General features: G+C 45.5%; 1 protein-coding gene across 12 annotated transcripts in view; it reads right to left on the minus strand.

The window, feature by feature from the left end:
* Nucleotides 1-13,517, minus strand: part of OPA1 (OPA1 mitochondrial dynamin like GTPase) — a 143,449-nt gene that overhangs the window by 56,571 nt on the left and 73,361 nt on the right. For all 12 annotated transcript variants that reach the window (XM_044288769.1, XM_044288767.1, XM_044288762.1 and 9 more), the window contains 8 exons: nucleotides 10,042-10,116; nucleotides 9,886-9,957; nucleotides 9,156-9,255; nucleotides 7,314-7,444; nucleotides 7,081-7,153; nucleotides 5,468-5,540; nucleotides 3,749-3,864; nucleotides 2,104-2,168 (listed from right to left, as the gene is read on the minus strand). In XM_044288769.1, the coding sequence (XP_044144704.1) occupies nucleotides 2,104-2,168; nucleotides 3,749-3,864; nucleotides 5,468-5,540; nucleotides 7,081-7,153; nucleotides 7,314-7,444; nucleotides 9,156-9,255; nucleotides 9,886-9,957; nucleotides 10,042-10,116 (705 nt within the window). The remainder of the gene's footprint in view (nucleotides 1-2,103; nucleotides 2,169-3,748; nucleotides 3,865-5,467; nucleotides 5,541-7,080; nucleotides 7,154-7,313; nucleotides 7,445-9,155; nucleotides 9,256-9,885; nucleotides 9,958-10,041; nucleotides 10,117-13,517) is intronic.

Consider the following 13,517-nt stretch of genomic DNA (forward strand, 5'->3'; position numbering starts at 1 on the left):
ACCGTGCCATGGTATCCAGAAGTATCCAGAGTACCTTTGTAAAAACTTGCGGCGCCGTTGCCAGGCCAAAAGGAAGGGTGACAAACTGATAGTGGTAGTGCCCCACTGCAAAGCGGAGGAACCGCTGATGTGCTGGGGCAATTGGGACGTGTAAGTATGCGTCCCAAATGTCTATAGAAGTGAGAAATTCGCCTCGGTCCAGTGAAGCAATCACGGAACGAAGGGAATCCATTCTGAAGTGCTGAACCCGGAAAAACCAGTTCAACAACTGGCCCTTCTTTTTTGGGGACGACAATCAGGTTGGAATAGAAACCCGTGAATTGCTCTGCCATAGGAACCGTGGAAATCACACCTCGCCTGGAAAAAGGCTGCTGCCTGACCCGGATCCCTGGGGGGTTGGGAGGAGAAGAAACGCTGCTGAGGATAAAAACTCGATCTTGCAACCCGAGGTTACAATTTTGAGCGTCCGCACGTCTGAGAGGTGGGCCCGGCAAAAAGGAGTATGCGACCCCCCACCCGAGAGGGTGGGGGCGCATCTTTATGCGGAGGACTGCTTGCTGGACAAAGGACGGGCAGGCTGTGTCCGCGGACGCCAGGCAGGTTGAGGCCTGAAGAATGGCTTTTTACGCTGGTCCTGTGTGGAGGATCTGGGGGGGAGCTGCTGCTGCCTTACGTGTTTTGGAGAAGTGACGAAAGGGCTGCGCCCGGGCATTTGTCCGCTTAGTGCGAAACGTGCGTTTGGATTTGTCCTGAGGGAGGTGGGTACTCTTATCGCCCGTAGCCTCGGAGATAATTTAGTCTAACCGGGCCCCAAACAGGGGCCAGCAAACAGAAGACTGGTAAGAGAACGCTTTGACGAGTAACCGCGAGAGCCGATGAGCGGGCGACAAGAAAGCCTGCGTCTAAGGACGCTTTGGAGAGGTACTTCCCCACCTGCGAGATCTGTAGTCAAGGACTGGAGCTCAACGACTGGAATATCTGGCGCCAAATCTTGGTTTAACTGGAGTGCCCACTCCGAGACCGTCTTAGTCACCCAAGTGGAAGCGAAAATGGGCCAGAGCGCAGCGCCACTAGCTGCGAAGATGGACTTTGCCCAAGATTCCATGTGGCGATCTGCCAGGTCCTGAAGGGCTGAGCCATTAGCCACCAGAATGGCGGTGTGCTTGGCCAGGCGTGCTACCGGAGGATCCACCTTAGGGGGTGAAGACCATTTAGCCACCCAGTCTGCAGGAAAGGGATAAAGCAGATCAAGCCGCTTGGAGGGAATGGGAGGGGGGGTTGGTGGATGGTGCAAATAATACTCACCTAATCCCGAGTACTCACCCAATCTTCATCCTCTTCCCTTCACCCCTCCTCAGAGTCCAGCAGGGTCACCTCTTCAGCGGGTGGCACCCCAAATGGCAGGAGACTGGAATGGCGGGGGGGGGGGGGGGGGGATGTCTTGTCTGATTCAGGTGATTCTTAGGCTGGCGGGAAGCAGGGGTGCTGGTCAAGGTAACCACGCCCCCTAACCGTCTCCTCTTGCCTGAGAGTGCCAGCCTGCAGTGTGGTCGCAATTCCCCAAGTCTCGCGCATGCGCGGTACGCCGCTGAGACGCGGCTAACAGATGGGATACATTACTACAGTGCGCACCGCGCATGCGCAAGACTTGGGAAATCACATTGCAGGCTGTCACTCTCAGGCAAGAGGGGACGGTTGGGGGCGTGGTTACCTTGACTTGAAGCAAGGAGGCTGCTGTCCCCTTGACTTGAAGCTGGCCGGCACTATAGTGCTGATGTAGAATAAAACAGCATTTTTGAACTTATGCAGCATCGGACAACAGGATGAAACATTATTAACAGGCTGTGGGCTACTACAAGGTACTGCTGGCGGGTGTAGATGCATTTTTGAGGTGACAGGTTCCCTTTAAGCATCTCAGTAGTCTGAGCACCCTGAAGACAGCAGTTTACATCTCTGCCATACGGACTTCTATATAGATTAAAGAAAGCAGAAGCCTCTGCCTACAACAAAGATAACCGATACTTTTCAGCAGTCTTTGATTTGCACAATATATAATCTATAGATGTAATAAGCATACGATGCAATGAACACAAGAAATGTTACCCTGTCAAGTTCCCGTAAACGGGGATAGTTATTCTTCCACTCTGTCTCAAGGTTAAAGCGAGTAGCTACAAAAGAAAAAAAAACATTTTAAGCCAGAACTGATACTCCGTTACATTCAATAACTTCCAGAAAACATTGTGTCATTCAGTACGAGCATATATCCTAAATAAGGCTACTTTCACACTTGCGGCAGTGTGATCCGGCGGGCAGTTGCATCGTCGGAACTGCCTGCCGGATCCGCCGATTTGGATGTGGCTGAAAGCATTTGTGAGACGGATCTGGATGTGGATCCGTCTCACAAATGCATTGCAAGAACGGATCCGTCTCTACGCTTGTCATGCGGACAGACGGATCCGCCTTGTATTTTTTTTAAACATTTTTACCGGTCTGCGCATGCCGGAAGGACAGATCCGGCACTAATACATTCCTATGGGGAAAAATGCCCGATCCGGCATTCAGGCAAGTCTTCAGTTTTTTTTCGCCGGAGATAAAACAGTAGCATGCTACGGTTTTCTCTTTTGCCTGATCAGTCAAAACGACTGAACTGAAGACATCCTGATGCATCCTGGACGGATTACTCTCCATTCAGAATGCATGGGGATATGCCTGATCAGTTCTTTTCCGGTATAGAGCCCTTGTGACGGAACTCTATGCCGGAAAAGAAAAACGCTAGTGTGAAAGTACCCTAAGGGCTCTTTCACATCTGCGTTATTGTCTTCCGGCATAGAGTTCCGTCGTTGGGGCTCTATGCCGGAAGAATCCTGATCAGGATTATCCTAATGCATTCTGAATAGAGTGAAATCCGTTCAGGATGCATCAGGATGTCTTCAGTTCCGGAACGGAACGTTTTTTGGCCGGAGAAAATACCGCAGCATGCTGCGCTTTTTGCTCCGGCCAAAAAAACTGAAGACTTGCCGCAAGACCGGATACGGAATGAATGCCCATTGATCCGGATCCGGCCTTAAGCTAAACGTCGTTTCGGCGCATTGCCGGATCCGACGTTTAGCTTTTTCTGAATGGTTACCATGGCTGCCGGGACGCTAAAGTCCTGGCAGCCATGGTAAAGTGTAGCGGGGAGCGGGGGAGCAGCATACTTACCATCCGTGCGGCTCCCGGGGCGCTCCAGAGTGACGTCAGGGCGCCCCAGGCGCATGGATGACGTGATCGCATGGCACGTCATCCATGCGCCTGGGGCGCTCTGACATCACTCTGGAGCGCCCCGGGAGCCGCGCGGATGTTAAGTATACCGCTCCCCGCTCCTACTATGGCAACCAGGACTTTAATAGCGTCCTGGGTGCCATAGTAACACTGAAAGCATTTTGAAGACGGATCCGTCTTCAAATGCTTTCAGTACACTTGCGTTTTTCCGGATCCGGCGTGTAATTCCGGCAAGTGGAGTACACGCCGGATCCGGACAGCGCAAGTGTGAAAGAGGCCTAAGACAGGAAAAAAGGTTATTAAAACATTTGATTGTTCCAAAAAAAAAATATTTTGTGTGTTGGGCGGAAAAGTTGAAAATCATACAATCAAAAAGTTTCTCTTCCAAAAGAAAAGCACTATAATGATGACTAGCTGTGACTTCACTATAAACCATTCACTTTATATTCTAGCATTACTGAAAGCAATTAAATATAGTAAATGTTACCTTTGAAAGCATCAGCTTGCTGCTCGATTGATGCACGGACCATTTTCCAAAAACAATCAGAAACTGCAAGACTTAAATTCTTGGTAGTCACCTGATGAGCCTTAAGCATCCCTTTCCTATGGGGTAAGCCACAATGTTACAATTATTAAAACAATCTGTACTGTCAAAGAAAATATTCACCCAGTCCCCTAGATTTTTAAATCAGTCGGAGGGTCACCGCAAAATGAACAGTCCTATACTTGTCCGTAATGCGAACAAGAATAGGACATGTTCTATTTTTTTGTGGATAACACGGAAAGGGCATAGAGATGCGCACAGCACATGGTCTGCTGTCCCAGTCGTTTGCGGCCCCATTGAAGTGAATAGGTCCACATCTTACCTGCAAAAAATGCAGATTGGATGAGGACAAAAATAAGTTCATGTACACGAGCCCTAAAGAAGAAGAGAGGACTGCTTTAATTGCTCATATTTTGGGTCTGGTGGCAGCTAGAGAAATAGACCTGGTCTTGTTTGAAAGCTGGCATTCCAAGCTTTATAGTACATCGGAATATATAGCTGTTAGAAATCGGCATGACCGTGAATGCAGTTGAAAGTTAAAGCATGTTTCTCACTGCTTTGACTCCCGACTCGACTGCTATAGCTACATCTTCCAATGTAGTGTAGATAATGCTGTGATTCTGGTATGGTTTGAAAACTTGCAATGCCAGCAGCTTTCAAACAAGACCAGGCCCATATCTCTAGCTGCTAGCAATCCCAAGATATGGGCAGCTAAGGCAGCCTTCTGCCCCTCTTAGGTCTGCTTTTATCCTGCTGTTTTCCAGCAGGATAAAAGCATTTTTTCTGGACATGGAATAAAGACACAAAGTACATATGGGGATGTTTGGAATGCGCTTGCAATCTTTTGTGGTGCAATGCTGTTCGTTATATGTAAAAATGAGGTGACAGACACCCTTTAGGTCTGCCCCTGTGAACAGCTATCAGTGACTGACAATTCATATACTTTTTTAATAAAGTATATGAATTGAAGAAGCTGCAGGTCCGCTGAGATTTTCTGTGTCACGATTTGGAGTTTCCTCTTCCTCGTGCGGACACAACGGGAAGTCGAGTGCCGATCCTTTCTGTTTAGTTATAGATATATACACACTTATATAGAGAATGCTATCAATCACTGATAACACCTCCCCTGTGTAGTAACAGCTGTTCACAGGGGTGCCCTGAATCTTTTTCTATAAGACTACATATTGATCTGCGTAGCTCTTGTTCTATAACATGCTGTCTCCAGATTGCACTGCATTTTGTGGCGACAGGTTCCTTTTAATAAGAAATCCTGCTAGAGAACAATGCCCCAATGTCCTGAAGACATAATAATTCTGATACATATCTGAGAGGTCCATGTGCCAGGAAATAAAATCTACATCACAAAGGGAGGTGTAACGTGGGCCAGATTTCTGGTGCCTATACTGATAAATATGCCCCCCTCCCACATACCCAAAGTGTGTGTGTGGCAGAGAAAAAGGTTTTAGAAAAAGTGCAGGTCAATGTGGGGGACCATGCATCTATCGGACATTTATGACATATTCTGGCGAGATTATATAAATGTTTAGAATGGAAATACACATTTACATTCTGAGGCATTTCATTTGTTTTTTGTAGGTACACTCCATACTTGGAAAACCATATAAAGTGTGACAGCTGTCTGTAGCTAGAAATAAAACTCACTTCAAAAGACTTGAACCTTGAAAGAATTCCTCTTCATAGTCTTTAATGGAATCAATGCTTTCACTGGAGTTGCCTAAAGAATAAAACTTATGGTACTGAATACTGTAAGAAAATCTAAGCTGCTTTCTAGACTCTTACACTAAACGGCATTATAAAGAGAGTACAGATATAAAGCACACAAATACCCTGATATGCTTAAAATGTAAAGAAAAGCTATAGTCAATAAAGGGGTTTTCTGGGACTTGGATACTGAATATGATAAATATCAGATTGGCCGGGGTCTGACACCCTGCACCCATCGGTTGTTTCAAGTCGACGAAGGCGCCAGAGACTCTACAATGGATGGAAGGCTCCAACTACTGTGTAGTTTTACGGCACTGGTGTACTACAGCTCAGCTTCCATTAATTTGAATGGGAGCTTAGCTACAGTACCCCAGCCGCTACATAGTGGATGGAATCTTGTGCTTCTGGCTCTGGCCACTGAATAGTTTCTGCCAGAAACAGAGGATCGGTGATGGTGTGCGGTGTTTAAACCCCACCAATTTGATACTGATGACCTATCCAGAGTATAGGTCATCAATATCTAAGTCTTGGATCACCGCTTTAACTATTTCATTGCCAGGGGTACTTGGACATTTTGCACATATGATAGCCAGGAGAATTTTCACAGTTTTGATATATACAAATAAAACCTAAATTATGAAAAAAATAAAAATACTACTGACCTCCTTATACCCATATATTTTCTGAAATGCCTGTCATGCAACTTTGCATCAAAATGTAATGTTGCTAAAATTGCATAAAAGTTGATATTAGTGGGTAAAAGTGCAACCCAAGCAGAAAGTTATAAGGACCACACCTCCTAAAAATAAAAGGTCAACAGGTGCAGAATTCATACATGGCACTTAGGCCTAAAGTTACAAGCACATATCTTCATAAACTCACCAGACCTGGAAAGACCAAAAATCTGGTTTTAAGCTGGAAATTTTTAAAAAGTACCAACCTATAAAACAAAGGGACCATACTCTTTGAAAAGTAAGTGCACCCCAAAACCTATCCATTTCCTGAAAGCAGACAACCTTAAGACCACTATGTTCACCTTCAGGTAACGAACAGATTTCCTCCACACATTGCATGTAATCCCCATACAAATTGACATGAGGTGCAGATTTTAAATCCTCAGCATGTCAATTTCTGCTGCAGATTTCACCCTTTGCAGGGTAAGGCAGAAATCGGAGGCAAATTCACAGGAACATACGCATATAAATCACACGGCGGCAGATGATACTTATTCATCCCAATGATTTTTATTTTGTGCATGCACTGTACCCATGACACTACAAGGTTTAGAGAGGGGGTAAAGAAAAAGCTCAAAGTATTATTATTATTATTTTATTTTATTTTTTTATGGAAGCCTATTGGCTTCAGATTGGTATTTTGAGAACATACAACTAGGATCTACAAAAAAACTAAACAAAGTCGTCAAAAAGTCACTACAAGACCATATGTACACTGTAGGTCATACATCGAGCGTCTCAGTATGTTCTTTATACTCTGTAGAATGAGACCAATGTCATAGGAATGAAATGTTCAAGCAATCATACTATTCTTACCTTTCCCGGTTACAACAGCAAAATATCCCAGAGCTTTCATTGGGAAGAGTTTGCCTTCAATTATTTGCTGGATCTTAAGGACCAAAATAAGAATTAGTATGCCTTAGGGCTCATGCACACGTCCGTATGCCCTCCGAGACGTATGTCTCAGGTGGCATACGGTCGTGTGTATGAGCCCTTAGTAAAAGGAAAAGTACACCTCCACACATTAGTGGAGACATCACTTCACTTACTCGATTGGGGCTGGCTACGTTTTTCTCAGCCAGATCTACTTTTGTTAGAACAAAGATAGTTCGCCTGCCTTGAGGATCCATTTGACTTACAAGATCGGTGACAATACTCCGCTCTGCATCAACAGAGCCATCTGTGAAACAAAAAGTGATTAATATTTCTGTATTTCTTGAATTTTAACCATCACAATCTCAAGTAAATATGTAGGTTATACAAAAGCAACAAGAAAAACATTAATGAAATCCTAAATCATGCTGTGATTACACGTCTACTTGGAGATGATAAAATAATAATAATAAAGGGGTATTCCCATCTTAAAGTAATGGTATATTTCTAGGACAATCCATCAATTTATAATTCAGTAGAGGGTTCCGGATCCACACTGACTTCCCTACTTACAGACCATAAAGTGACGGCATAGCCTAACAATATGCCCTCACTTTCTGGGATAGGAATAGTTTTCCGGGAATAATTACTTTTTATCTAATGCCTGCAGTATGCCTCCATACATTGCCTTCACTGTGTCCATGTTCCGGTCCACAAGTTGTTTATAACCAGAGCTGCATGGATATGGTCACATGCTCTGCTGCAGCCAATGACAGACAGCAGCAGTGATGTGGCGCTTGTGGTCACGTCATTGCTGAAGCCAAACAGCGGGGGAGATTAATCAAAACTGATGTAAAGTAGAACTGGTTTAGATGCTCAGAGCAACCAGTCAGATACCACCTTTAATTTTTTCAGAGCTCCTTTTGAAAATTAAAGTTGCCCATGGTACATAAGCCAGTTTTCTTTTACACAAGTTTTGATAAATCTCCCCCAGTGTGTCTTACCACTAGCGTTGTCATCATGGCATTCTCCAATAGGCAAAAGGGGTCATTTATTAAGATTGGCGTTTTAGACTTAATAACCCCTGCGCTGGCTGGTGGCGGCCTCTACATTAGGCTACTTTCACACTTGCGTTCGGGGCTCCGCTTGTGAGTTCCGTTTAAAGGCTCTCACAAGCGGCCCCGAACGGATCCGTCCAGCCCTAATGCATTCTGAGTGGATGCGGATCCGCTCAGAATGCATCAGTCTGGCAGCGTTTGGGCTCCGCCTGGCCGTGCGGAGGCAAACGGATCCGTCCAGACTTACAATGGAAGTCAATGGGGACGGATCCGTTTGAATTTGACACTATATGGCTCAATTTTCAAACGGATCCGTCCCCCATTGACTTTCAATGTAAAGTCAAAACGGATCCGTTTGCATTACCATGAAAAAAATTTAAATTTTTATTTTATTTTTTATGGTAATGCAAACGGATCCGTTCTGAACGGATCTAAGCGTTTGCATTATAGGTGCGGATCCGTCTGTGCAGATACCAGGCGGATCCGCTCCGAACGCAAGTGTGAAAGTAGCCCAACTCTGGCGCATCCACTGCTGGGCTAAATGTAAGCCAGTTTACAGGCTGGCTTAAATTTAGACAATTTTCGACGCCTAAAACAGGCGTAGAAAATGCTAAATGAGATGGGACTGTCAGCCCGTCCCCTTCCCCTCCACGTCCACTTTTTTTAGACCTGCGGTGAGTGGGGAAAGACGCAGATTACAGAAAACATGCGTATATCTGATAGTAAAGGACCCCCAAAGTGTTTTCAAAATGTCCGATAAAACACCAGAGATGCAACATGCAGCATTTTTGAAAAGAAGCCAGAAAGACAAAAAAAAAGGCCATCTTATTAACAAAAACACTAGTAGAAAAAAATGCCAGTGTGTCCGGTGATTTATACTTCCTATAGGCGTGATTTATACTTCACATAGACCTATTATCTTATAGGTCTACGTGACCCCAGTGTGACCAAGTATCCTACCTTGTATACAAAGGATGATGGCATTTGGGTTCTGCATATAAGCTTTACTGATACTGAAAATAGTTTCCTTGGTATCGGGGGCCATGCCAGATGTTACAGTCTGTAAAGAATAGGGTCATATTATTATAAAAAATAAAATAAAAAGTCTGAAAAATACAAAAACTGCATAACAAGAGTAGAGTAACAGAGTAGAGTAACAGAGTAGAGTAACAGAGTAGAGTAACAGAGTAGAGTAACAGAGTAGAGTAACAGAGTAGAGTAACAGAGTAGAGTAACAGAGTAGAGTAACAGAGTAGAGTAACAGAGTAGAGTAACAGAGTAGAGTAACAGAGTAGAGTAACAGAGTAGAGTAACAGAGTAGAGTAACAGAGTAGAGTAACAGAGTAGAGTAACAGAGTAGAGTAACAGAGTAGAGTAACAGAGTAGAGTAACAGAGTAGAGTAACAGAGTAGAGTAACAGAGTAGAGTAACAGAGTAGAGTAACAGAGTAGAGTAACAGAGTAGAGTAACAGAGTAGAGTAACAGAGTAGAGTAACAGAGTAGAGTAACAGAGTAGAGTAACAGAGTAGAGTAACAGAGTAGAGTAACAGAGTAGAGTAACAGAGTAGAGTAACAGAGTAGAGTAACAGAGTAGAGTAACAGAGTAGAGTAACAGAGTAGAGTAAACAGTGAAAAAAATAATTGACAAATGTTAGTAATATTAATAACGCAATATATTTTGGGTACTTACACTAATCACGCCTGGTAGGTCAACAAGCACCATCCTCTGTATTCCAGGGCCCTTTACACTGAGTGATATGGTCTGAAAAACAGACAACGGTTTCTGATGTGTATTATAATAATGATGATGATGATACAGGAGAGAAGTATACGATCATGTAATTACCTCGGGGCTGACTGTTTGACCGTTCTTGACACTCTTCCTCATTCGCACCTCTATTTCATCCCTCAGAGCGGCAAGCTGTCAATAAATACAAGCCAGTTTACATTACAAAAAAGGACAGGAGATGTTAACAGGAAAAGACTTTCATCTAAGAAAGAGGATTAAAGCCGATGTCACACTAAACATGCTGCCCTATCTGCAGGCATTTTACAAAGCTGAGCGGACTACTATGATTGACAGCCCCCCACGTGTGATTGCAGGCAGAGCATCATGTTTAACATGACAGGCGACTTTTTTTTATATTGATGACCTGTCCTCAGGTTAGATCATCAATATCAGATTGGCTGATCAGGGATAATTATTTGCTTTTTTTTTTTTTTTTACAGCAAAAACCCTTTTACCCAGTTCAGAAACCTAACAGACCGAGTGCTGTGTGCTTTATCTTAAAACCTGGGCTGCTCAGTACCAATATAGCTTTGGAACCAAAAAACTAGGCGGAATTAGACGTTAGACTAGAACCAAAGGTGAACACAGATCTTACAGGGACACTGACACAGGCCCGATAAACATATTTAGTTATTCCTATGCAGTCATAGGTCTATTAAAGTGTATTCCAATTATATAAGAGTACCCCCTGTCCGCATTGTAAACCATGTAAAAACAACTTTTTTCTCCTACCTTTGTGCCCAGCCGCGCCCCAACTGTCGTTTCCTAGAGCCGCCCAGCTCATTATTATTCACTGCGCTGGGCGACTTTTACAGTCCCCGATCCTGCCCGAGGAGAAAAAACGCCCCTTGGGCATAAAGGAAGGCGATTGACAGATGAATATAAAGTTGTTTTTACATGGTTTAAAATGCAGACAGGGGGTACTCTTATATGATTGGAATACACTTTAATAGACCTATGACTGCATAGGAATAACTAAATATGTTTATAGGGCCTGTCAGTGTCCCTTTAAAGAGCCACAGAGCAAAACTCACAATGGGCCCCAGTGCTTTGCCCAGTTTACCAGGACAGATGCGTCAATCACTCCCAAGCAACGAAGCATGCGTGCAATGCCCCAGACCTCCTAAAAAAAAAAAAGTTGGCAAAAAATACGTTGGCCCTGGCCTCACTTATTTTACCCTACTTTTATGTTGGGAAAATTGGCACTCCTTCTGAACACAGTATTTCTTCAGATAACTGACATCTGCCATACACATGTAAAGAACTGCTTCCCAAACTGGGTGCCTGCAGCCACCACTAGGGGGAACCCAATGCATAAAAATGTATACACTTATTGACTGCACTGGAAGCTCTTTGCACTGAGCGCCATATAGGGTCCAAGAGCCACGCAGTCAAGAACAGCTCAAAAAATCTCAGGGCCGAACCGATCTGAGCTGTCTCAACCCGAACTCCAGACTGGGCGGTGAAAGGGGGAACTACTGGTGCGGCTGAAGTTGGAGACTGCCAATCAGGATTTGCCAGCACCTCAGGGACTCTAGGGGCTTTACGGGCCTGTCTGTGCGGTGGCTGCGACGGGGGAACTAATGCACGTGCCACCGTACCAGCTTCAACTGCTCTTCTGGTGGTCGCCACTTCACCAGGTTGTACGGCAGTGCTGGTACTAGGTCCAGGATGGGCTGCGCTGCTGGTGTATGCCTCACCACGTAATCCGACAGCACCAGCCCCACTCTGCTGCTCTTGAAGCGGATCCTGCACAACCTGTGGTCTAGCAACACAGGGCCGGGTACGCCTGGTGCTATCAGGGACCTCAGCCTCCTCGTTCGAACTTTGGGTCAGAGAGCCACTGCTTTCTACAGGTTCGTATTCTGACCCGCTAGATTCATCAGATGAGGGTTCCCATTCCTCATCCGACTGGGTCAGAATCCTGTAGGCCTCTTCAGAAGAATACTTCCTGTTTGACATTTGGGCTACTAAATTTAGGGGGTATTCCCTGAGACCACCCAAGAAAAAAAAGCAAGCCTGTCTTACAAATGGGAGGCTAGCGAAGTACCGGAGGCCGCTGCGATTGATAAAAAATATCAAAACTGATTTTTTTTATCGCCGCAACGTGTGTAAAGTGATTGTGCAGTGATAAAAAAAAGGAGATTTTTGTGAAACTCACCTGTAAAATCTTTTTCTCGTCTTTTCCATTGGGGGACACAGACCATGGGTATAGCTTAGAGGTATTAGTAGGAGGGACACTATGCAAATGAAAGAGCTCCTCCTCCTCGGGCTATACCCCCAGACTCCACCAGGAGGAACTCAGGCGTTGCACAAGCAGTAGGAGAAGGAGCAAGAAAAAATCATGGAAACCATCGGACCAAGCCATAAGGTCCAACCAGAAACAGAAAAACTGAACTAAAGACCCCTCCTGCAACAGGAATAATGGGTGGGAGCTGTGTCCCCCAATGGAAAAGACGAGAAAAAGATTTTACAGGTGAGTTTCACAAAAATCTCCTTTTCTCGTGCTTTTTTCCATTGGGGGACACAGACCATGGGACGTCCAAAAGCAGTCCATGGGGTGGGAAAAAATATCAGCACCGCCAGGAGGAACGCCCCAACGGTCAAACAGGAACCACAGCCTGCAAAACCCTGCGGCCAAAGCCGCATCAGCCGAAGCCAGTGAATGCAACTGACAAAAATTTGCAAAGGTATGCAAGGACGACCAGGTGGCCACCGTACACAGCTGAGACGCAGAGGCACGACTGCGTCTTGCCCAGGAAGCCCCCTCCGCCCCAATGGAGTGAGCGGCAATCCTAGCCGGGGGAACTCCACCACAAGCGTGACAAGCCGCGGAAATAGCCAAGCAGATCCAGAGTGCCAAGAACGGCGGACGGAAGCAGTAGCCGCGAGACACACCTTCAGGACCCGTACAACATCCAGGGAATGCAGAGTGCGTTCCTTGGGGTTAGCCGGAGAAGGACAAAAGGAAGGCAGGACAAGATCCTCATAAAGGTGGAAGGGAGAGACCACCCTGGGCAAAAAGAAGGGGACTGGACGGAGCACAACTTAATCCTGGTGGAAAACCAGAAAGGCTCCTGACAGGAAAGAGCGGCCAGCTTCGACACCAGTCTGACTTAAAAGCTCGTGATGGGATGTGAACTCACAGCCACTGCATAATAGCCCAGAACTTTAATCACTACGCTATGTAGCTGTATCAGAAGCTATGGTCACAAGGAAGTCCAGATGAGAACAGTCAGAGAGACCCTCCTCAAAGGCTCGAAGGGGGCCGACTGCAGAGCGCGCAGAATCAAATTGAGATCCCAAGGAGACAAAGGGGGAACATACGGGGAACCGAATGCGCCACCCCCGAAGAAAGGTCACCACCGGACCCTTAAGAGCATGGGACCTCTGACGGCCCGCGCCGAAACCTGACCTTACAGGGAACTAAGCGACAGTCCCTGCAGAAGCCCAGACTGAAGAAAAGACAGTACCATCAAGATGGAAAACCGAAGGGGAGGGAACCCCGAACCCTCAAAAAAGGATAGGAAGGC

The sequence above is a fragment of the Bufo gargarizans genome, chromosome 4, assembly GCF_014858855.1.
Source record: "Bufo gargarizans isolate SCDJY-AF-19 chromosome 4, ASM1485885v1, whole genome shotgun sequence".
Taxonomy (NCBI): domain Eukaryota; kingdom Metazoa; phylum Chordata; class Amphibia; order Anura; family Bufonidae; genus Bufo; species Bufo gargarizans.